Source organism: Chrysemys picta, chromosome 14, assembly GCF_011386835.1.
Source record: "Chrysemys picta bellii isolate R12L10 chromosome 14, ASM1138683v2, whole genome shotgun sequence".
Lineage (NCBI taxonomy): Eukaryota > Metazoa > Chordata > Testudines > Emydidae > Chrysemys > Chrysemys picta.
The window spans coordinates 156,425-180,364 of NC_088804.1; the positions used below are offsets into that span (position 1 = coordinate 156,425).

Here is a 23,940-nt window from a genome sequence, read left to right on the forward strand (position 1 = left end):
GGTAGGGGATTGGGGTGTGGGTGGGGGTGTGGGGTCTGGGAGGGATTAGGGTACAGGAGGGGGTTCCGACCTGGGGCAGGGGGTTGGGGTTCCGGGTGTGAGGTCTGGGAGGGAATTTGGGTGTGGGAGGGGGTTCCAACCTGGGGCAGGGTTTCTGGGTGCGAGCTCCGGCCAGGCGGCGCTTACCTCAGCCAGCTCCTAGTCAATGACACACCGATGCTAATGCAGGCTCCTGACCCCTGGTCTCCCTCCGTTGGCAGGCTCTGAGCAAGGCCTGCCCAGAGAACATGGATGACAAGCTCTCGATCCTGCTGACAGCACCCCACAGCACAGACAAACTCCAGCACATCTTGGAGGTGAGCAGAATGGGGAGGGGCAGCAGGGGTTTTACCTTAGCCCTGGGGACTCCTAGAAAGAAGAGACTGGAAAATCCATGTTTCTATTGGATCCTTTCAAGTATGCATTCGTGATATAAACTCACTAGGTGACCTTGGGGTAACTCACTTCCCCCTTACGGCATCAATCTTCTCCACTATCAAATCTACACTGGGGAAGAAGGACAGAAGCCCCGACAATCACCTTCACCTCTGGGTGTCTGGTCCTGGGAGCCGAAACCAACTGGACTATCTGCCCCATCTCCTAAACTGCCCTGTCTTTCCCGCCTAGGGCCTTGTCCTTAGTGCTCAGCCTGGCCCCTTCCCAGCTTGTCCTTGACCTTTAAAGGACGCTCCAAACCCCTCCCATGCCTGCTTCCCTTGGGGTCTCTCTCCTGGCTGAGCACAGGCTGCCCTTCTATCTCTCAGCAGGCCTGGGTCCTAGTCACAGGCTGCGTCTTGTCACGTAACCCCCACACTTATTCCCTTCACCCTAGGGAGCTGCATCACCTGGGCCAGGTGCAGTTGAGCTCCAACCCCTTTCCTGGCCATCTCACCCTGGGACAGGTTGAAACTGGAAACCTGTGGGTAACAGTAACTGGTTGCTCCCAAAGGTGCTGAAGACACAATGGAAGAGGAAATCCTTTGGCCTGGATTGAAATTATTCCGACTGAAAGTGAATGAGAGAAAATAGGTCCAGAGTTCTCTTCCTAGCAGCAGAAAATGTAGCGATTGATAGAGGTTCAGGTCAGAAAGGACCATTATGTGCATCTAGTTGCCCCTCCTGTATAACTCAGGGCCTAGAATGTGACCAAGTGGTTCCTTCAGCCAACCATAGCATGGGACTGAGCCAGAGCACATCTTTTGGAATGACATCCACATGCAGGAGAGCCAGCTGGCTACCAGAAAATCTCTCTTCTGCAGTGACGTGGGGTTAAGGGACACGGGGGAAAAGACATGGAGGCGGTGACTAAACTTAGAGCAGCAAGGCCAGAAAAACCAGGGTTTGGTCCCATGCCTGGCTATCAGATCTGCTGTTTTCTATTCCTGACTTTGGGACCATGAGCGAGTCTCTGCACCGCTGGGTGCCTCGGTTTCCCCAGCTATCAAATGGAGCTAATCAAGGTTTTGTTTGTTCTCCCCATTTTACAGGGTGGGAAACCGAGACACAGTTGGGACCTGTCTACACTACAGGTCTGTCGTGCGTTTGTAATCTGCTGACCCCCACATGTTGTTCAGAGCCTATGGACAACACAGCTCCTAAAGGTACGTTTGTTCTGTGCTTATCCCCTATGTACCAGCAGGGCTGGACAGCATTTCTCACTGTGATGTGGGGAGCAGGTCCTGGGTACTAAGGGTCTGAAGAAGCTCTCAAGGACTAATTTTTTAAAATAATTGTTGGGAGAAAACATACAATCACTGCGGATAAGATTGGGGGGTGACAAAATACAGGCAGAGTGGTAAATCCTGATGGCGAGAGGGCAGTGATACACAGCGATCTGGCTCATTCGGCCAGCTGGACCCATTCAAAGAAAACAAGTTTGAGCAGAGCCCAATGCAAGGTCCTATACGTAGCCATAAGGCACGCCGGCCACACCTCCAGAATGGGGACGTGGATCCAGGAAAGCAGTGACTCTGAAAAGGATTTAGGGGCCATAGTGGAGAAGCCACTCAACATGAGCTCCCAGTGTGATGCTGTGGTGAACAGGGCTAAAGCCATCATTAGACGTAGGAGCAGAGCCGTGAGTAGGATAGGGAGGTGACACAGCAGCAGTGAGACTGCTATTGGAATACGGCCTCCAGTGTTGGTGTCCTCCTTTGAAAAAGATGGTCCTAGAAATTGGAGCTGGGGCAGCAAAGAGCCACCAAATGTTCTGAGGGCTGGAGAAAAATGCCTTGTAGTGAACTATTGAAAGAGCTCAACCTGTTTAGCTTATCAAAAGAAGATTGAAGGGGACTTCACTGAAGTGTTGAAATGCCTTAATGGAGAGAAAATACTGGGTATTAAAGGGCTCTCTAGTCTAGCAGAGAAAGGCAGAACAAGACCCAATGGCTGGAAGGTGAAAAGAGACAAATTCCTATGACAAATAAGGCACAAATATTCAACAGCGAGCATGATTGAACACAGGAAGAAGCTACTAAGGAAAGTGGTGGATTCTCCATCTCTTGATGTCATTAATAAAGACTAGATGCCTTTCTGGAATGTGTTTGCCCCAAAAGTAGCTATTGTGGTGGACAGGAGGCCTGTGATATGCAGGCGGTCAGATTAGATGCTCTAACTGTCTCTTCTGGCCATAAAGTCTACTCATTTCTGAGAAACCAAGTGTAGCATTGGGAACAGCTTGTGATGTTTTACGGTCTAGCCGGCTTGCTTCCTAGAAGGAACACTCATTGAGCGGGGTGATCCACAGGGAGTAGCTCAAACCTCCAAAGTGTCTGGCCTGTGGCAGGACATTAGCACTGCAGGGGAGGGGTGGGTGTGGCAGTGACATCACAAAGGCCTTTTGCAGGACCTCAGCCTATTGGCCAAAGGTGCAGGGGAGGTGGTGACCTCACAGAGGGATGCTGACATCAGCCAGGCAGGACAGGGGCGCAGGGCCAGGGAAACCTCAGAGACCCCTGTGGCTTTGCTTCAGCAAGTCTCCTTCTCGAGATCTCTCTTTGAGGTCTGAGAGAGTATTTGGGTTCATGTATGTGAGCACCAGGAGGAACCTCTTTTGAGTTTTCTCCTTTCTTTTTCCTGATTTCACTAGAAAACTGACGTCCCTGTTTAGAAGGTAAGAGCCTCCGAGAGGTTTGGAACCTGTTCAGTCTGCTGCATCTGGCGCCAGCTGAATTTTAGGCATGGAAAACACTAGCTTAAGGTGGCCAAATTTTATTCCCCACCTGGGATTTTGTCCCTTAGAATCTCTGGGGACATTAAGGTTTGTCCTTTTTCTTTTACCTTTTCCTCCATCCCTCCCTCCTTTCTTTTCATCTCTTACTTCTTTTGTCCTTTCCCTGTTCCCCTCCCACCACCAGGAGGGGTGTGTGTGTGTCGTGGGGGTGCTCTACAACTCCCATTGTGGGAGGTCCACCGAAAAATGTGGGGCTGAAATAGTGCTCAGACAGTGATCCCCAGCGGTGACCTGGGCCATCCTTTGGGCTCTCTGGTGAGAACCCTCATCCTCCCGCCCCTCGGTCTCTACCCTGATTGGCTGAGCAGGGGGTTATTGACAGGGAGGAGACTCAGGTCCCTGTTGTTTTCTTTTAAGACCAAGTAAATAGTCATAACCAGTCATATGTTCGACAAATTTTGCTGCTTCTCTGCAGTTCATTATTTTCTCTACCATTCCAGTTCTCCTAAAATACTTGCTGAATAATTACTATGAACTCTTGCTGGTCTGGAACTCACTTGAGAGCACTTTATTCAGGTCATTCAATGTCTGAAATTCAAGATCCGATGGTTAGTTTGAAAATCAGGGCTCTTGGGTCCTATTCCCAACTCTGCCACGGACTGGCTGTGTGACCTAAGACAAGTCAATTCTCCTTTCTCAGCCTTAGCTTTTCCCTCTTTCAAGTAGGGATAACAATCCGCCCCTACCTACCTCCCGGCAGGTGGAGGATGGGGATCTATTGGAGAGTGTCACTAGGAGCAGTGCATAAGATGAGGTGTCCTATCATGTTTACTCAGATCAGATTAGGACATAATAGAATGGCTGAAATAGTCTATTTTATTTGTATTTTATTATGTTGCAACTGTTAAGAGCAGCAACTACTTAGCTCAGACTGAAACATCTCATCTAATTTTTGAGATCTAAGTGTCTCCTCTTTGTGTAGCTCAAACCTCCAAAGTGTCTGCCCTGCGGCAGGACATTAGCACTGCAGGGGAGGAGTGGGTGTGGCAGTGACATCACAAAGGCCTTTGCAGGACCTCAGCCTATTGGTCAAAGGTGCTGGGGAGGTGGTGACCTCACAGAGGGATGCTGACATCAGCCAGGCAGGACAGGGGCGCAGGGCAAGGGAAACCTCAGAGTTCCCTGTAGCTTTGCTTCAGCAAGTCTCCTTCTCGAGGTCTCTCTTTGAGGTCTGAGAGAGTATTTAGGTTCACGTACATGAGCGCCAGGAGGAACCTCTTTTGAGTTTTCTCTTTTCTTTTTCCTGATTTGACTAGAAAACAGACATACCTGTTTAGAAGGTAAGAGCCTCCGAGAGGTTTGGAACCTGTTCAGTCTGATGCATCTGGCACCAGCTGAATTCTAGGCATGGAAAACACTAGCTTAAGGTGGTCGAATTTTATTCCCCACCTGGGATTTTGTCCCTTAGAATCTCTGGGGACATTAGGGTTTGTCCTTTTTGTTTGACCTTTTCCTCCATCCCTCCCTCCTTTCTCTTCATCTCTTAGGTCTTCTGTCCTTTCCTCTGTTCCCCTCCCACCACCAGGAGGACTCTGTGTGTGTGTCGTGGGGGGTGCTCTGCAGTGGGAACAGGGACAATTCTCCAACTTTGGGCGGTCGAGAGCCTGGGTGAGATAAGGGGCGTTAAAGCCCTTTGTGAAGGAGAAAGGGGAGTTTCACGGTGTTGAGCACCAAGGAATTCTAAACTTTGCTAAAACATCTAGTCTGCAGAAACCAGAAATGGTCGGGGCCACATTGTAACCATTGTCTTTTTTAAAGCCCATTGAGGGATGTGAGTCCCACCCTTTTAGGGTATCTGGGGTGCTGGGAGAAGAGAAGAGGGGCCTGTCTCCATTTTATGGCCTCAACAAACTAAGTGCTGTGCCCCAGTTCTCGTCAGAGATCGCTGAAAAAGAACGTCTTCCCATCCATTAACATACCTGGAAAGATACTGGAACTCCTTATTAAACAATCAGTTTGTCAGCACCTACAGGACAGATTGTTGCAAGCCCGTACTCCAACAGCCCAGAACCAAACAGCAGGAAGCAGATCATGCAATGAACTCCTGCCAGTGCGTGTAGATTGCATTACGTGCACCCCTGTGCGGGGAGGAGGAGCTGCTCTGGCTGGGGCAGGGATGGGGAGGGACCAAACAGGCTGGTTAGTGAGAGGCTGCCTTGACCCCAGACTCACGCCCGCTCCCCGCTCGGTTCTAGGATGGCCAGGCTCCTGAGGATGTTCGGAAGAAGGCTCTGCAGGTGGCCCCAGAGCCTGAGGGAAGCAGCTGCCATCTTCCCCCGGAGCAGAGCGGCTCCTCCGTCCCCACTGGCGGGGAAGGAGCTCCCGGCCAGGCCAGGAGGTGGAAGTGCCCAGCCTTCTGGCGGAGAAAACCCGCTCCCAGCGCAGGCGCCGAGGTGGGAGAGGCCAGGTCGAAATGGAGCTGGGCCAGGCTGCGGCTGGGCAGGCAGGACCCAGCGCAGGAGGGGAGCCGGGCAGGGTGACTCTGGGGCATGTTGTGTGGGCAGCAGCGGCCCCAGGAGCCCAGCCCTGATTCCCAGCAGGAGGCATCGCCCTGCCCGGTCACTGAGGACCTTCCAGCCTCCCCAGGGCAGGAGGTGGAGGATCCCTGTCCCACCACCAGCAGCTCGACCCGCTCCCCATGGGACAGCAGCATTGCCTGGGACTCGGGCAGCAGCGAGGCCGATGGGCGCCGCAGCTTTGTTCCAGGTGAGGAGTCAGGCTGGGCTCAGGGAGAGGTGAGGGTGGGGCTGTGAACTCCCTGGGCCCAGGCCCTCGATCAGTGCTATGGGAGCGGGTCCCCAGCCCAGGGGTCTGGCCTGAGCCACATGAACCCCACTGACACTAGATGCTGCCACTTTGGTCCTTAGTGCTCCAGTTGGGGGGAGGCACCTCTCAGGGAGTCCAGGACAGTCTGGGGGGGTCTCTTTGCTATGGGCTCCTGAAGGAGTTGGCTTTGGGGAGAGGCTCACTCCCAGGATCAGATACAGGAGGGGCAGCAGGGTCCAGGGAACAGGTGCTATTCCTGCCCTGCCACTGTCTGTCTGAGAAACCTTGGCCTTTTCATTCCCTGGATCGGTGCCTCAGTTTCCCTTCTTGCCAGCCTGTGCCTATTTCCCTGCAGTTTCACCTGCGTGTTGGTACCAGTCCCATCACCGTACTGCACAGTCTAATACCGGCTCCTCTCTCTTGCCAGCACCATGACACCTGCCGTGGAGCCAGAGCTGGAGACCCACCTCCTCCGAGCTGCCCTGCACGCCGTCTTCACCCTGGGCATGGAGAAGGACACCACCCAAGTGCAGGTAGATCATGCTAAAGTCATGGATAGAAGAGCCAGCTGTCATCCTGCCATGAATCCTTGCTAATTGCCTGCAGTGGGACGTGAATGAGAGAGGCCAGGATATGTGTTTGGGGGTCGCACCAGTGCTTCCCAGAGACCCCACTTCCCATCCTGTGGCAGATGTAGCCCCAGTTTCCCTAACTCTGACCCATGGCTCTCCCTTGCTTTCAGGATCTGCCTAGGGTCTTGCCAGACCTCCTGGACGCCATGCTGGGGAACCTGCTGGCAGAGTCCCCAGACACCGACAGGCTCCAGTACATCTTGGAGGTGAGCCCAATCAGAGGGGTGGGGGCAATTTTACCTTCACTCTTAGATCCATTTTCCAGTCAGTCCTCCTAGCCGGGCCCCCAGTGGGCGTCCTTGGTCAGGGCAGTCAGTGCAATGCCTCCTTTCCCCACAGCACATTAACTACTGGATCGTGTCCAGGGTGCCGCGAGAGAGAGCCAGGGCCGTTAAGAGCAGCACGGCCCTGCTCAGATCCACCATCACCCTCCCCGAGTTTGACATAAGTGACCTCTGACCCCAGCTTCCTGACTCCAGGGGTAGGTGGGCTGGCTCCGACGAGCTGTAGGATCTGCTGCTGCAGGGGCTGTGGGTTAGGAGTGTTCCTCTTGGGGAGGCAGAGTCAGAGCAGAGAGTGAGCCTGGCTTGAGTCAAGTTCTTCTTGTCCTAGTTAAGTGGTGACTCTGGGCTTTTAAGGGGGCTGTGCTCCAGGTTCATGACTCCCTGTCATCCTGGAGCAGCTGGGAGCTGACAGGAAAATGCTGATGGAGTCCCCTCTCTCTCTCCCGTCCATTAGAACTCAGCGGAATTCCCCAGGATGGGTCACCACATGGCCCAGCTGGCTCTGTCCGTCAGTGACCCAGCCAAGGACATCAGCCGGGAGGCCAGGGAGGGGGTTTACCGGCTCTACCAGCTGCTGCTGCACCAGAGGGGTAAGGAACCCAGCTGGGAAATGGCACCCGCTAGAAGAGTGAGACTGGGACCCCAGCCAATTTCTCTCAGACTGACCCCGGCTGGAGGATGAGTCTCTCTATCTCTTTCTGTGTTCCACACCACGCCCTGCAATTCTGTTGGGCCGGGCACGCAGCGAGGACTCTGCCCACTGTGCAGCCACCAATGGGATTGGAAGGACACAAGCCCTGCAACCAGAAGGACAAATGTGTGTGTGTCTCTCTCCCTGTCACCTACTCCCTCCTGGGGGAAACCCAGCAGCTGATGGGGGACAAGGTGAGCAGCTGCATTAGACTCAGGAGATTGGGGCGGGGCCCAGGCCTCATTCCCATCCTGCGGCCATTCGCTGGCCTGGCACAAGGAGCCTGGTGGGGAATGAAAGGGAGAGCAGGTGCTCCTGGGAAGGGAGATGAATTCACCTCCATGAGCAGGAGCGAGCCAGCTTGTCCGCGGAGCAGCTCCACCCAGCTCTTTAGCCAGGCTAATTAATGACAAGCTTTGCCTCATCCCAGACGTATGTTCTCAGGACACGGTGCTATCGCTCTTGGGAAGGGCAGGAGAGTCCCCCAAGTGCCCTCTGCGAGACTCTCCTGTCCCACAGGGCCGCACCCAATTCCTAGTGGTCTGGTGTCTGTGTCACCCGAGCCACCACCCAGAGTTGCTCCCATCACTGGCAGCCTGGGAGGCCAAGGACTGACGGGTGATGGCGTCTGACCAGGCAGGGCTGAGGCACATGGGCAGGGGACGCTTGTCCTGCTGCTGGCAAGGCTGGAACCGTTCTGGAGAGAACAGGAGGATTCAGTCAGCAGTAGGGTTACCATGTCTAATAAATAAAAAAAGAGGACCCTCCACGGGCCCTGGCCCCGCCCATTTCCCCACCCCTAGCCCCACCTCAACTCCGCCCCTCCCCCCGCCCTAACTCCGCCCCCTCGTCCCTCCCACTCCCAGCCATGGGGAAAGGGCTGCCCCAGCGCTACCGGCTTCACGGTTTGCCGGGCAGCCCCCAAACCCTGCACCCAAGGGTTTGGCGCTTCCCCCGAGCCGCCAGAGCAGAGCAGCTGGAACCGGGAAGGGAAGTTCCTGGCCGGAGGCTCGGGGTCCGGAGGCAGGGGGGGCTGCCAGAAGCCGCTAGCGCTCGCTCGGGCAGCTCGGCTCTTAAAGTCTGAGAGGGGAGGAGCGGAGCAGCTCAGCTGGAGCCCGGGAAGGGAAGTGTCTGGCCGGCGGCTCGGGGTCCGGAGGCAGTGGGGGCTGCCCAAAGCCAGTAGCGCTGGCTCGGGCAGCTCGGCTCTTAAAGTCTGAGAGGGGAGGAGCGGAGCAGAGCAGCCGCGGGAGGGGAAGTGCCCGGCCGGCATTTTCCCGGACATGTTTGGCTTTTCGGCAATTCCCCCCGGACCAGGGTATGATTGCTGAAAAGCAGGACATATCTGGGAAAAACCGGACATATGGTAACCCTAGTCAGCAGGGGCTTCCAATCCGTCCCATTCACCAGGGCTGCCATCCTGCGGCTTCCGCATTAGTGGCTGGGGTGACTTGGGGAAAGGTCTCAACCTCCCCACATCCCACTTCACTGCTGCCAGAATCCCTCCTGCCCCCCCGCTACAGTCCCCTCCCTACCCAACCTGGGTGGGGCTGGAGGAGAGGGGTCTGAGAACTTGAGCTGTGGATTGGAGGTGGAACAGCTGTCAGGGGCACTGAGGGGGAAGTGGCAGGAGCTCCCCGTAGAAGGAGGGGGGTTGCCACTGGAGGTCACTAGGAAGGACAACAAGACTCCATCCTGGGGGTCAGGAGGGGAAATCCATCCCTCCGAGGTGGGCAGGGGCTGGGTGGAAATGCTGCTGGTTCCAGGGGCCGTTAATCCCCCCTGATTCCTCGGAGGCGTCTGAGTCTCAGACAGGTTCTTGTTCCCTTGCAGCAGGAGGACGTCACGGCCAATGTGAAGCGCCAGCTCCGTATCATGCGGCACTTGCGCCAGGTGCCCGAGGCGCTGCAGGGCCTGTGCCTCTGAGGCCACCAGCAACTCCCGCTCTCTGCTGCAGGTACTGCTCTGGCTCTCTGTAAATGGGGAGCTAGTGGAAGGGGAAATGGAGCCCCCTGGCACTCACAGAAACCCTCTCCCCTCTCTATGGAGCAGGGTCCTTTCCTCTGCCCCCAAATTCCTTCATCTGGGACAGGAGCTCTTTCCCTCACACCCATTCCCCTCCCCCCTTTCCTTGATCTACCCCCATCCCATTCCCCCTGCGCCCAGGCAGAGCTCTGCCTGCCCCATATGGTGCAGAAAGGCCTGTGATATGCAGGGGGTCAGATTAGATGCTCTAACTGTCTCTTCTGCCCATAAAGTCTACTCATTTCTGAGAAACCGAGTGTAGCATTGGGAGCAGCCTCTGCTGTTTTACTGTCTAGCCGGCTTGCTTCCTAGAACGAACACTCATTGAGCGGGGTGATCCACAGGGAGTAGCTCAAACCTCCAAAGGGTCTGGCCTGTGGCAGGACATTAACACTGCAGGGGAGGGGTGGGTGTGGCAGTGACATCACAAAGGCCTTTTGCAGGACCTCAGCCTATTGGTCAAAGGTGCAGGGGAGGTGGTGACCTCACTGAGAGATGCTGACATCAGCCAGGCAGGACAGGGGCTCAGGGCCAGGGAAACCTCTGAGTCCCCTGTAGCTTTGCTTCAGCAAGTCTCCTTCTCGAGGTCTCTCTTTGAGGACTGAGAGAGTATTAGGGGTCACGTACGTGAGCGCCAAGAGGAACCTCTTTTGAGTTTTCTCCTTTCTTTTTCCTGATTTTACTACAAAACAGATGTCCCTGTTTAGAAGGTAGGAGCCTCCGAGAGGTTTGGAACCTGTTCAGTCTGATCCATCTGTTCCACAAGTCCTTCAGTCCAATCCACTTCCCTAACTAATTTCCTTAATTTTTTAAAGTTAGCCCTTTTGAAAAAAAAAAAACTCTAGTCACAGATCTATTTTTGTTTACCCTTCCATTTAGTTTAAACTGAATTAGCTCATGATCGCTCAAACCAAGGCTGTCCCCTACAACCGGGGAAATACGGACGGATGGTAACCCTAGTCCCCTACAACCATTTCTTCTAAGAGATCCTCACTACTCACCAAAACCAAATCTAAAATGGCATCCCCTCTTGTTGGTTCAGCAACTACTTGGTGAAGCAATCCATCAGCTATCACATCTAGGAAAATCTGAGCCCTATTATATTAATAGCACTTGTCCTCCAGTCTATATCTGGGAAGTTAAAGTCTCCCATGATCACACAATTCCCATTAGTATTTACTTCATTAAAAACATTGAAGAGGTCTCTATCCCTATCCAAATCAGACTCCTGTTCTAACACACAGCAACCCCCCACCCCCACGCCCGCCCCCGAAAGGCAGAGATAGAGCCCAGGAATCGAGATGGTGGGGAAATTTCATTGAAACCGTTTCTGACCGAAAATCCTATTCAAACTAAACCAGTTTGTTTCTTGAAATCATAACAAGTGGCAATGAAAATTCTTTGTCACAATGTGTTAAATTGTCTCGTGGCACTCAAAGAGGAGACACTTAGATCTCAAAAATTAGATAAGATGCTTCAGTCTGAGCTAAGTAGTTGCTGCTCTTAACAATTGCAAAATAATACAATACAAATAAAATAAACTATTTCAGCCATTCTATTATGTCCTAATCTGATCTGAGTAAACATGATAGGACACCTCATCTTATGCACTGCTCCTAGTAACACTCTCCAATAGACCCAGCAGTCCTTATTTCCAGGCCCCTTCACTAACCACTGCTGCACACTCCCTCCCACAGCTGGCAATTACAACCAGGCCCTCATGTCCGGTCCCCCTGCTTTGAGAGGGAGTGTGCTCCGCTGGAGTGATTGGAGCAGGGAACTGGGAGTCAGGACTCCTGGGTTCCATTGCTGGTTTTCTATTGACCTGTGGGACTTGGGGTAAGTTGCTGCCCCCTCTAGGCTCTGTCCCCAGCAGTCAAATGGGGATTTCATACTTTCCCACTATTGGAAAGTGCTGGGAGAATCCCCCAGCAAAAGCTGCTCTGACAGTTCTAAGCAGCATCTGTTTGCTTGTGAGAATGTCCTATGGGACTGTGTCAAAAGCCTTATTAACACCAAGATAGATCACATCTACTGTTTACCCACCTCCACTAGGCCCCTAACCCTGCCAAAGAAGGAGCTAGGATTGGTCTGGAATGATTTGTTCTTGACAAGTCCATGCTCACTAGTCCTAAGAACCAAATTGTCCTGCAGGTGCTGACAAACTGATTGTTTAATAAACAGAGGCTGCTCCCAATGCTACACTCGGTTTCTCAGAAATGAGTAGACTTTATGGGCAGCAGAGACCGTTAGAGCATCTAATCTGACCCCCTGCATATCACAGGCCTCCTGTCTACCACAATAGCTACTTTTGGGGCAAACACATTCCGGAAAGGCATCTAGTCTTTATTAAATGACATCAAGAGATGGAGAATCCACCACTTTCCATGGTAGCTTCTTCCTGTGATCAATCATCCTCGCTATTGAATATTTGTGCCTTATTTGTCATAGGAATTTCTCTCTTTTCCCCTTCCAGCCATTGGGTCTTGTTCTGCCTCTCTCTGCTCGATTAAAGAGCCCTTTAATACCCAATATTTTCTCTCTGCCTTTCCAGTCTCTTCTTTCTAGGAGTCCCCAGGGCTAAGGTAAAACCCCTGCGGCCCCTCCCCATTCTGCTCACCTCCAAGATGTGCTGGAGTTTGTCTGTGCTGGGGGGTGCTGTCAGCAGGATCGAGAGCTTCAGTTTGCTGGCAGGAGACTGTACATGAGACCTTGCAGTTGCGGGGGTGACACAGGCACTAACATGTGCATGGGAGTTTGAGCAACAGGGCAGAGGCCTGTGTGGGGCAAGGAGGGCAGGGATTTGGGAAGCAAGAGCAGAGGATCAAACCCTTTCTTAATGTGGGTCGGGATGATCCCCATTTCAAAGACAGAGGAAGTGAGGCAGCAGGTGGGAGAGTGACCTGGCCAGGATCACGTTACTGCTCAGTGGCAGGACTGCAAACAACCCGTTCCGTGATCTCCTCACTGGACCCTGCTGCCCCTCCTGTATGACCCCTCCAGCCATCCTCGCCCACAGGCCATCCCCACCACTCTCCAATACCAGGCTGTTTCCACAGTGGAAGCAGGCTTGTAACAGAGTTCACTCACCAATAGGTGCCCCTTCCTTCAAGGCCTGGGGTCACAGATTTCTTGGGCTAGCACGCCCGCCAGCAGGTTTTGGGCTGGGAACTCAGCCCTTCGGCCAGGCGACCATCTTTTAGTCCCATCCTTCCTGGGTCGCGCTCATCCCAAACTAAAAGTCAAAAAATTTCTTTAACTGAAACAAGATCCTCTGTCCCTTGGGGGCTTTTCCTCAGCCTGACTTTGGCTCGGCCTGCCCTTGCTGGCCTTGGTAGCCCTTTCTATGGCCCTGTACATCCCCTTCCTTAGAGACCGTGGGAGAACCAGTCCTACCCTGGATTCTAGGCTCTGCCCCAAGGCCCTGTACCGAACAGCTAGGCCTGCTCCTGTACCTTTGTTGCAGTTTCCCCTGGTTTCCCCTCAGCTGGAGCTCACTCTGTAATCCATTTGGCCTAGCTCCAGGCTTTATAGCCCACAGGCCAAGCCCCCCGTTATATACCCTCCTCCTTAGAACCTGGCCCACGCGGGGGCAAGTTCTATTCTTCTCCAAGCTTCATCCCTCGTCATCTCATCGCTGTCACCGGCTGCGCGCTTGTACAGCCTGTGCGCAGTGTCTGCAGCTCCACTGCCAGCTCGCTCGGGGCAAACCTTCTCTTCTGCAGTATCCCGACGCTCTTCCTGCAGCCACTCAGTCTCATGAACAGCTGCTTGCAGAGCCTCTTCTGAAGCCTTTAGCGTCTTCTGTTGCCTTTTTGCTACTGCCGCTGCATCTGCCAAAACCTTTTCGGTCATGGTCTGAGACCCCACCATGGACTGCTCCACCCTTGTGTTTGTCCCTCCTCCAGTCTGCTTCATCTCTGGGCCAATCATTTCGTCCTTCATCTCCCTGCAGCACCCGACAGGGTGTGTTGGTGGAGGGTCTGCAAGGTCCATGGCCACCCCAGCCACCTCCACCTTGCCTGCCTCATGGGGGTTTGTGTCAGAGGACACCTTCTACTTTCTTTCTAACTTCTTAGGGCCCTGGCCCCTCGTTCAGCCACTTCAGCAATTTCCTAAGCAGGCCGTGTCTTTTGATATGGCCTGCTTCTCTGCCCCCAAAACAAAGAACTCTTGCTCCCATCTTGGCATTAGGCCACGCTTGTACACTTTCTCATGCCCTTCTCCCTGGGCTAACCTTCTCAGCACAGCCCAGGCATGCTCTCCTTCTCTGCTCTTTTTGTCCATGGGCATAGCAGACCCTGGGTTGATTTCCCTTTGCAGGATCTCTCACAGGTATTGCTGCTGCTGCGTCTGTAGCTCCACCTGCACTTCCTTCTGCGTCTGTTGGTTTTCTAGGAGCTGCTGGAGAAACCCCTAGATCTGCTTTGGCTGTTTAGCCAGTCCCTGAAACTGAAGTGAGAAATCCAGCGACCAGCTTGGTCCCTTGATACACCTGCTTGGGGGAGGGATAGCTCAGTGGTTTGAGCATTGGCCTGCTAAACCCGTGGTTGTGAGCTCAATCCTTGAGGGGGCCATTTAGGGATCAGGGCAAAAAACTGTCTGGGGATTGGTCCTGCTTTGAGCAGGGGGTTGGACTAGATGACCTCCGGAGGTCCCTTCCAACCCTGAGATTCTATGATTCCTTCAGCAACCAAGACTTCCCTCACGGATCACAGGGGGAACTCAATCCTGCCAACTATGCCAATCATAAATGAATCTACTCATCGTTAGGTGCCCCCAGGCGGCCAGGCATGGCATCACAGCCCTCTCGCTGGGCTAGCGTCCCCCATCCATGGTCGCTCCAGCACCACAGCAGTTTCTCTGCCTGGTAACTCCGGCCAGGTCACCACCTTTAGTCCACCCTTCTGGGGCCCAGCTTGCCTCACACTAAAAGTCCAAAGAGGTCTTTCCACAGACAGAAGTCCTTCTGCCATCGCTGGGGCACTTGCTCAGCCTGTAGCCCCCTTGCTGGGCTTGGGAACCCTCTCCAGGTGCGTGTACGCCACCTCCTCTGGGGCCGGTAGGGGAACCCAGTCCCACCCTGACATTGATAGCAGCTCAGGGCCCTGGACCCAACAGCTAGGTCTGCACCTTTCTCTTTGCTGCACTTTTCCAACCTCTCTTCTCAAGTTCCCCTCCAGGCTTTCCTTGCTGCTCTGAACTTCCTACCTCGTTCTCAATCCTGTTGCTACCCCAGCTGGGCTGTATCACCACTGAAGTTTGGCTCTTTAGGGGGGCGGATATGGTGCCTCTCAGTTCGGGCTCATTCTGTAATCAGCTTTCTGTGAGTGCCAGGGGGCTCCATTTCCCCTTCCACTAGCTCCCCATTTACAGAGAGCCAGAGCAGTACCTGCAGCAGGGAGCGGGAGTTGCTGGTGGCCTCAGAGGCACAGGCCCTGCAGCGCCTCGGGCACCTGGCGCAAGTGCCACATGATACGGAGCTGGCGCATCACATTGGCCGTGACGTCCTCCTGCTGCAAGGGAACGAGAACCTGTCTGAGACTCAGACGCCTCCGAGGAATCATGGGGGATTAACGGCCCCTGGAACCAGCAGCATTTCCACCCAGCCCCTGCCCACCTCGGAGGGATGGATTCCCCCTCCTGACCCCTAGGATGGAGTCTTGTTGTCCTTCCTAGTGACCTCCAGTGGCAACCCTCCTCCTTGTACGGGGAGCTCCTGCCACTTCCCCCTCAGTGCCCCTGACAGCTGTTCCACCTCCAATCCACAGCTCAAGTTCTCAGACCCCTCTCCTCCAGCCCCACCCAGGTTGGGTAGGGAGGGGACTGTAGCGGGGGGGCAGGAGGGATTCTGGCAGCAGTGAAGTGGGATGTGGGGAGGTTGAGACCTTTCCCCAAGTCACCCCAGCCACTAATGCTGAAGCCGCAGGATGGCAGCCCTGGTGAATGGGACGTATCGGCAGCCCCTGCTGACTGAATCCTCCTGTTCTCTCCAGCAGGGCCGGCTTTAGGAAGGGCGGGGCCCAATTCGAACATTTTTGGCGGGGCCCCGGCAGGGATGACTAACAAAAAAAATAATGTAAAAAAAAGCCTTTCATTTCTTCCATGTGTTATTTACTTTCCATAACTATATAAATAATAAAATTATATATTATGTACATTGCATCATATATGCTGTTGATCGGTTATTAATGAGCTCCGTTTCACGTGTGTGGGTCCCCGCCACTCCCTGGGGGTGTGCTAGGGTGACCAGATGTCCTGATTTTATAGGGACAGTCCCGATTTTGGGGTCTTTTTCTTATAGGATCCTATTATCCCCCACCCCCGTCCTGATTTTTCACACTTGCTGTCTGGTCACCCTAGTGGTGTGCACATGTGTGGGTCCCAGCTGCTCCCTGCCCCCCTCATTGAAGCAGGTGTGCAGGGTTACTGCCCTGGGAACTGCAGGGCACCAGTGGACATGGGGCTGGCTGGAGGCAGGGCAGGGGCTCACTGGAGGTAGGGTCTGGCTGCAGGTAGGGCAAGGGGTGCGGGGCTGGCTGGAGACAGGGGTGTGTGGGGCTGGCTGGCTTTGCGCAGGGCCGCAGGGGTGTGTGGCAGGGGTTGCCTGGAGACAGGGCAGGGGGTGCGGCAGAGGCTGGCTGTGGGCAGGGGGTGCAGGGCTGGCTGCAGGCAGGGCAGGGGGGCGGGGCTGGTGCGGGCAGAACAGGGGGTGCGGGGCTGGTGCGGGGACGGGGTGCAGCAGAGGCAGCTGGAGCCCCGGCCCTTTAAATAGCCCCCGAGTCCCCCGCTATCCCAGGGCTCTGGGGGCTATTTAAAGGGCCCAGGGGTCCCCTGCTTCTACCACTCCGGCCCTTTAAATAGCCACGGGAGCCCTGGGGAAGCAACGGGGCTCCAGTGGCTATTTAAAGGGCCGGGGCGGTAGAGGCAGCGGGAGCCCCGGACTTTTTAAATAGCCCCCAGAGCCCCGCAGCCCTACCCCAGGGCTCCAGCAGTGGGGGTCTGGTGGCAATTTAAAGGGCCTGGGGCTCCGGCCCCTGCTGGGAGCCCTAGGTCCTTTAAATTGCCCCCTGGGGAAGCCGGGCCACCCTGGTACAGCTCACCGGCTCTTGCCAGTACACCATACCAGGGCTTGGGCCCTGGGCCCGATTCAGGGGAATTGGTTGAATTGGCCTAATGCCGGCCCTGGTGGGGGGATGGCCACAGAGCCGCAGGGAGGGGAACCCTGAGTTGTGGGGGCTGGGTGGGTACTGGGAGTTCCTCCTGAAGGGACGGGGGTTGGCCAAGGTCACTCAGCCCCGGGGTCTGGGAGGGGGACTGGCTGAGGGTACTCAGAGCCCCAGGAAGTGGGGGGGCTGAGGGGAGGGACTGGCCAGGGGCACTCAGAGCTCGGGGGGGTGTCCGGGGGGGCACTCACAGCCCCAGGAGGTGGGTGGGGGAGGGGCACACAGGATTTCAGGAATTCCCTGGCAGTGAAGAGCTGCTGGCGGCAGGGAGGAGCCAGCCGTGACAATCCCCACTTGGGATCCCTGGCTGGGCTAGTGGCTATGGGGGCCCGTGGCCAAGCTGCAGCGGAAGGTGACCTGAAGGAAATGCCTCGGCCTCGGCCTCCGGCTAGGAAGGGCCTGGGCCAGACAATGACCCACCGCGCAGTGTCCCAGCTCCCTGCCCCACACCTGCGGGGCACGGCCCCTCCTCTGTAGGGAGGTTGGCATGTACCTTAGTGCTGCTTCCTCCATCCCCAAAGGCCTCTCCCAGCCAGTCTCTGGCAACCCCTGCCGTTCAATACGCACATTACCCTGCTGTGACATACCGGGGGGGGGACACCCCTCGGGGATGGGGGGGCTGTCACACAGCTGGGCAATTTAAGCCGGCTGGGCCGGGGTGACTGTCTCCCTGGAGCTGGGGTCTCAGCCCAGGTGTCTCTCTGCCCTTCCCCCCCAGTCGCCCCCGGTGTAGATCAATCTCTGATAATTTTCATATGACTTTACATTGTGCCTCTTCATATAACCTTGTGGTGGGTCTACCCACGTGTGACCTCTGTTTTCATGGGACTTTGTATCAAAGCCTCATTTAGAAACTTTGCATTGCCCTTGGTAGAATATTATAGCCCCTAAGGAAAGAATAAGATAGAAGAAAAATTTCTTTTTGCTAGCAGTAGAACAAGAGCTCTCCCCCCCCCCACTCTTAATCAATTGCTCTGTTGAATGAATGAGGTGTGAATGAGCAAGGCATGGAAGGCAGCACCTCCAGACAGCCTCAACTGTTGGAGAGGGGCTGGGAGCCAGACCCAAGGACAATAAAACGTGTCAAGTGGGCTCATTAAAGACAAGCAGACATACTGACGGCCTCGGGGGTTAGAAGCAAGCACCTTCTTTTGGAAACACCCTCTTTGCAGCATTGGGACAACACCCAGAAGGAAGCAGCACAAAGGACCAATGGACACAGACACAGAGTTTGAATCTGGTATAGATTTGCATAAGAGGAAAGCTGCTATAAAAGTGAGGTGTCTTGCAGAGGACCCCGGGTCTCGTCTTGTCAACATGGGAGCATCGATCCGGATCGGCAGAAGCCCGGCTCCACCCCCTCCCCCATCTAACTCACCTGGCCAGTGCAGTTAAGGGGAGCAACTAATTGGTAACAACAAGACGGAGTGTGTTTGTGTGTGTGTGTGTGTGTGAGTGTAAGTGTAATATATTATATGCATATGATACAGTGTTAATGAATACATGTATTACTAATAAATGTGGCGTTTTGTCTTATTCCCCCTGAAAAGATCCTGTGCAGTACTTTAAGTACAACATTTTGGTGGAGAATGCGAAAGGGGGAGCAAGCATAAAATCCACAGTTATTATAAAACTGGTGTGCACACCGCCAGCTTTAGCAAGCCTGGCACTATAGGAAAAAGAGCGTAAACTTTCAGTTAATTAACCAAACTCTGAAGGATATAGGAGTTTAGGTATAAATTGTGTTCATGACTGAGCTAAAGAGGAGAACTTAGTGTTTCTCACTCTAATCCGGGGAAGGATTAACCAAACTCTGAAGGATATAGGAGTTTAGGTTTAAATTGTGTTATAGAGGTACATACACCCTCAGCCGTAGCAAGACTGAGCTAAAGAGGAGAACTTAGTGTTTCTCACTCTGATCCGGGGAAGGATCTAATCCGGGGAAGGATTTGTATAATTGGTGTATGAACCCTCGGTGGTAGCAGACCGAGTAATACAGAGGGAAGCTTAGCGTCTCTCCCTCTGGCCCAGAGTGGGTTAAAAACATAAGATGCAGATCTTGTTCTGTTAAACCAAACTCTGAAGGATATAGGAGTTTGGGCAGTGTAGTGTGGTTTATGTTTGTTTGTTTTATTTGTTTTGTTTTTTGTAAGTAATATTGTGGTAATTTCACAATTTTGAAAAAAATGTTTAAGGAATGGGACCAGGAAGGGTGGGGGCTAGTTAAAAAGCCCACCCTCCTTGCTAAATTAGTAGTGGAACAAGGCTTGTGCCCATGGAAAGGAACTGTTTATTCGAAAAAGCAGGATCAGGCCCAGGCAAGCAACAGATAAAGAAACTGAAAAACAGGTTGGGTACAGAGAGTTAAAACAGCACTCTCAAATCTTACAGCAGCAGTAACATCAGGAGAAGAAACATTTAAGACCCCAGAAGGGGGCAGACCTTTGGGACCCCTCTGGAGATTGGGAAGGGGGATATTTGGGTAAATTCCTCCTCCCAGGGCCAAAATGCCATTAAAACAGTTAACAACAGTGCCTGCTTCTGCCTCAAATCTCCAGGCCATGGCAAAATGGCTGGAAATTTTAAAACAGAATTTTATTTTTTCTAGATGGAGTGTTAACACCCTTTTACTGAAAGAAAGGGAGGATTTACACTCACAAGAAATGCACCACTTAATTAGCATTTGTGCAGCCCCAAGTACCAAACACACTGTGGCAGAGACTAAGCAGGTTCTGCCATGGTGGAAGCACTGTGCTAATTTGTTTCCAAGCTTCTATCTTTCAGGCTCTGAACCGGAACATCAGGAGAGCTGGTACCAGCTGAAGAGTTATAAAATACCATGGTTCTAGTGTCATGACAAAGTCTGTGTTCAGTGTTCTGTGTTGCATGTTCTGTGTCTGTCTCTAGTGGTGTCCTGTGTTAGCATTGGGTCCAGAAAAAGAGGGGATACTACACTAGACAGGGCAAATGTCTTTTCCTCTCTCTACTTCCCCCTTCTCCATCCAACTTATCAATCACCACTTGTGTCCAAAAGACTTTGGTCCCCAGTGTATCAGGGTTATTTTGTTTTGTTTTGTCAGGTTCTCTAATAATCATTTTGTTGTTGATTTTTGTTCTTAATATATTTGTATTGTTAGTTACATTTGCTTGTATTATTATTAATTCCACACTTTCCTCTATGCACTCTGGTTCTGTTTCCCCAAGCCCTGAAGGGTAGTTTTTGGGCCCCCATAACCTGTAAGACCTTGGCCCATAATTGTATGGCCCCATCTTTCAGGTCCCCAGAAACCTCTAAGAACAACTATTAAAAATAGGAAATTCTACAACATTTTAGCAACTAAATGTTAGTTTAAGTCCAAATCAGCTTAACCTTGCATAACAACTGTGGTACTCCTACAAAATCTTATTTGTTGTGTGTGCTTAAGAAGGTCCTGACCTCAGTGACTTTTATTGTTTGATGGCTATTGCAGCATCAAACTTGGGCCTCATTTTGTTTGTCAATGTACCCAATTATTGTAATGGTAATGGTTTTGCTGTATTTCCAATTATTATAATTATAATTGTTTGCATTTGTGTTTATGTTATATCTGGTGTTTAGTCAATTGTAATGGTTTTAGTTATATTCACCTGGTTATAATTGTTTGGTTTGTTTGCAACAAATACAAAAGATTTATATGGTGACCACTCAAGAATTGTTCTTGAGAGGTCAAAAGGGGGACAATGTAGATCAATCTCTGATAATTTTCATATGACTTTACATTGTGCCTCTTCATATAACCTTGTGGGGGGTCTACCCACGTGTGACCTGTTTTCATGGAACTTTGTATCAAAGCCTCATTTAGAAACTTTGCATTGCCCTTGGTAGAATATTATAGCCCCTAAGGAAAGAATAAGATAGAAGAAAAATTTCTTTTTGCTAGCAGTAGAACAAGAGCTCTCCCCCCCTCCCCCACTCTTAATCAATTGCTCTGTTGAATGAATGAGGTGTGGATGAGCAAGGCATGGAAGGCAGCACCTCCAGACAGCCTCAACTGTTGGAGAGGGGCTGGGAGCCAGACCCAAGGACAATAAAACGTGTCAAGTGGGCTCATTAAAGACAAGCAGACATACTGACGGCCTCCGGGGTTAGAAGCAAGCACCTTCTTTTGGAAACACCCTCTTTGCAGCATTGGGACAACACCCAGAAGGAAGCAGCACAAAGGACCAATGGACACAGACACAGAGTTTGAATCTGGTATAGATTTGCATAAGAGGAAAGCTGCTATAAAAGTGAGGTGTCTTGCAGAGGACCCCGGGTCTCGTCTTGTCAACATGGGAGCATCGATCCGGATCGGCAGAAGCCCGGCTCCACCCCCTCCCCCATCTAACTCACCTGGCCAGTGCAGTTAAGGGGAGCAACTAATTGGTAACAACAAGACGGAGTGTGTTTGTGTGTGTGTGAGTGTAAGTGTAATATATTATATGCATATGATACAGTGTTAATGAATACATGTATTACTAATAAATGTGGCGTTTTGTCTTATTCCCCCTGAAAAGATCCTGTGCAGTACTTTAAGTACAACACCGGGCGAGGTGGGAGCGCCCCACATTGCGTTCCAACCCCACATTCGCACCCACAAGTCCTGGTGGGTTCCAATCCCAGCTGAACACGCCCACCCGGCCCTAGTGCAGAGCAGAAGGGCCCAGCACTGCCCCACAGACCCTCTGGCTCTCCGAGCCCGCTCTTACCCATCACCGCAGCACGTCTGGCCCAGGCTGAACGCTGCTGCTCTGTGCAGAGAGGCTGGCACTTCTCGCTCCTGCCGTACGAGGGGCAGGTGCTGCTACCGACTGCTCCCCCTAACCCCCGCCCTGCTGCGCTCTGGGGATGCTGCCCTGCTGTGGAGCTCTCAGGTGTCTTGAACTGGAATTTGTTTGGAGAGAAACTGCTAGGGAGCCTTATCAGCCCCGAGCAGAGAGTACCTGGGAGCCTGCCTGGGTCGGGCGGGTCTGGTACAGCCTCCCCCCAGATAAGGCTCTTCCCTGGACCTGCCACCCATTGGAATCTGGAACGATTCCCTGCGAGGTAACACCCGGGGCAGCCAGGGCAGGGCAGGGCACGGCCTGCTCCCCTGGAGCGTTAGGGCTTTCAGGAGTCAGAGGTGTCAGCGGAGCAGGTTGTGATTGTACGTTAAAGCAGCGAAGAAAGTTGGGGGGGCAGAGGAATTGGGTGCTGTGGCCCCCCCATGCCTGGGGCCTATTTGAAAGGCAGCTGTCACACTGTCTCCTTTATCGGGAGTGCCCACTACACCCATCTCATGTAGTCCTCGGCACGAGAAGGGGGAGCATGTTCCCAGCTGAACGGCGTTCGTCCAGGACTCACCGACCCCTATTCCAGGATGGGGGAGTGACCTGAGAGAGAGGTCACCATGTAGCCTGCAATTATCAGTGGCTTCTGGATTCCTCTGGGAAAGGGTTAACCAGGGGCTTGGTTTAGTCCACACTTGGCTTTCTCGGCAGTGCTGCACTCTGGTGGCAGGGAGGGGTCCAGCTCGCACCCTTTCACCTGGCAGGGAAAGTGCCCTAAAGGTTAGGATGTTCTCACAGGCTGTCGTAGTTACTGGGACCTTGGCAGGGAGGATTGGTGGCTTGTGGGGCATCGGATACCTCCCCTCCTCCTAGAGCTGTGCAGTAACCAGAACGTTACCCCTGCGAGGAGAGGGTTTCGGGGACCCTGGGATCTTGGGAGCCAGGGCTTCTCTCGGCGGCCTGGAAGCCCAGGCCCCCCATCAGCCTGTCAAGCAGGTGGGCAGGCGGGCGAGCTGGCAGGGAGCCAAGCAGCTTTCCGTGCGAAACCTGCCTGCTTTCTGTCGGAAGGTTTGTCCAAATCGACGTGTTCCCACGAAAGGTTTGGATTTTGACAAGCTGGCAATTTCTGATGGAAAAACAGTTCCACTGGCAAATTCTGACCAGCGCCTCTCCTGACCGCACAGCTCCCTGCATCTCTGCTGAGCGTGGAATCAGAATGGACTTGACACAGGTGGTTGTGCCCTGGGATGCCATCTCAGGCCAGCTCCCCCAGTGCTCCGGTGCTCACATTCTCCTAGTGGTGACGTCTGACCCTGGGGAGATGAAAGGCCTCTGCAGGTTGTTTCTTGCAGTGTGAGCTTTGGCTACAGGCTTCTGTCCCCAGCCATGGCACGAAGGAATCTGTCTAGCCAGGCTGGGCATCGTCCCTCATCTGTGGTCAGAGGTCACACGGGCCCTTCCAGTGACAAGGTGGCAGCATCTGGCCCTGGGAAAACAGACATCTGCTGTGTGCTCACCCCAGAGATTTCTTTCTTTCTGCAAACTGAAGAGGCCTCTCTCCTGTAGCCTCAGGAGAGGCTGCGAGGAGGCCAGCAGGCCCTGTGGCCCCCCGCAGACTGGGGGAGGCCCTGACCAGTAGCTCTAAAGGCCAGAAGACCCCACAGGACAGGTGGGGAACGGGACTGTGACGTTACGTTGCTGTTCCATGGTTCCTTTCTCCTCAGCTGAAGAAGAAACTGAGCCCTGAAGCCAGGCACCAGACTGGCTTGTCCGTGAGGCTGCCCCAGTATTCACCAGAGTGGGGAGAAGGAACAGTGAGGCTGGTGGGTTCCTTCTTCTAAAAAGAAAACAAATCAGAGCATGTTTTTACATCCGGCTTTTGACTCCCCGGCCAACGGGTGTGATCATCCCAGGTAGAAAAGTCAGCCTGTAATGCCCGGCTCCTGCTGGCTGCCCCAATGGAGACTCCACTTCCCCTCTCCTCCCCGTAAGGCAGGGGAACTGCCAGCCACTGCCTGGTACTGTCTGCACCCAGCAGCAACACTCCTCTGCCTCCCGCCGCCCTCTCCTCTGCTGAGGTCCCCCGTGCCCTGCCCTGGCACCCTCTCTGCTATGGGGTCAGACACGCGGGGAGAGCAGGGCAGGTCTGTGCCCTCAGCCCCGGGGCTCTCGCACAGAGCTCTGCCCTCAGGCCCAGCCCTGAACATCACGGCGTCAGAGGAGCTTCTCCCACTATCACGGCAGCTCCTCCTGTTGGTGC

General features: G+C 53.6%; 3 protein-coding genes across 4 annotated transcripts in view; 2 read left to right on the forward strand and 1 right to left on the reverse strand.

The window, feature by feature from the left end:
- Positions 1-23,940, forward strand: part of LOC135975714 (angiopoietin-related protein 4-like) — a 136,603-nt gene that overhangs the window by 53,832 nt on the left and 58,831 nt on the right. The window lies entirely within an intron of this gene.
- LOC112061722 (fibrinogen-like protein 1-like protein) overlaps positions 1-23,940 on the reverse strand; it is an 82,701-nt gene that overhangs the window by 15,512 nt on the left and 43,249 nt on the right. The window lies entirely within an intron of this gene.
- LOC135975709 (protein MROH8-like) lies at positions 184-9,319 on the forward strand. 2 transcript variants are annotated; one of them, XR_010592704.1, is made up of 6 exons: positions 184-356; positions 1,527-1,640; positions 3,128-5,977; positions 6,465-6,570; positions 6,780-6,875; positions 7,009-7,101. XR_010592704.1 is itself a non-coding variant. In XM_065567747.1 (5 exons), the coding sequence occupies exons 2-5, from the start codon at positions 5,910-5,912 to the stop codon at positions 7,633-7,635; spliced, it is 498 nt and encodes a 165-aa protein (XP_065423819.1). In that variant the 5' UTR covers positions 1,380-1,640; positions 3,128-5,909; the 3' UTR covers positions 7,636-9,319. The 2 variants fall into 2 exon arrangements, 1 of the variants encoding a protein (XP_065423819.1); XM_065567747.1 differs by lacking the exons at positions 184-356; positions 7,009-7,101 and adding an exon at positions 7,408-9,319 and having other exon boundaries at positions 1,380-1,640.

Excerpts from the sequence above, each read along its gene's own strand:
- LOC135975709 (XM_065567747.1), top strand. The coding sequence starts at position 5,910 with ATGGGACAGCAGCATTGCCTGGGACTCGGGCAGCAGCGAGGCCGATGG. Across the intron at positions 6,571-6,779 it reads AGGACACCACCCAAGTGCAG|GATCTGCCTAGGGTCTTGCC; the intron begins GTAGATCATGCT and ends CCTTGCTTTCAG. Across the intron at positions 6,876-7,407 it reads GGCTCCAGTACATCTTGGAG|AACTCAGCGGAATTCCCCAG; the intron begins GTGAGCCCAATC and ends CCCGTCCATTAG.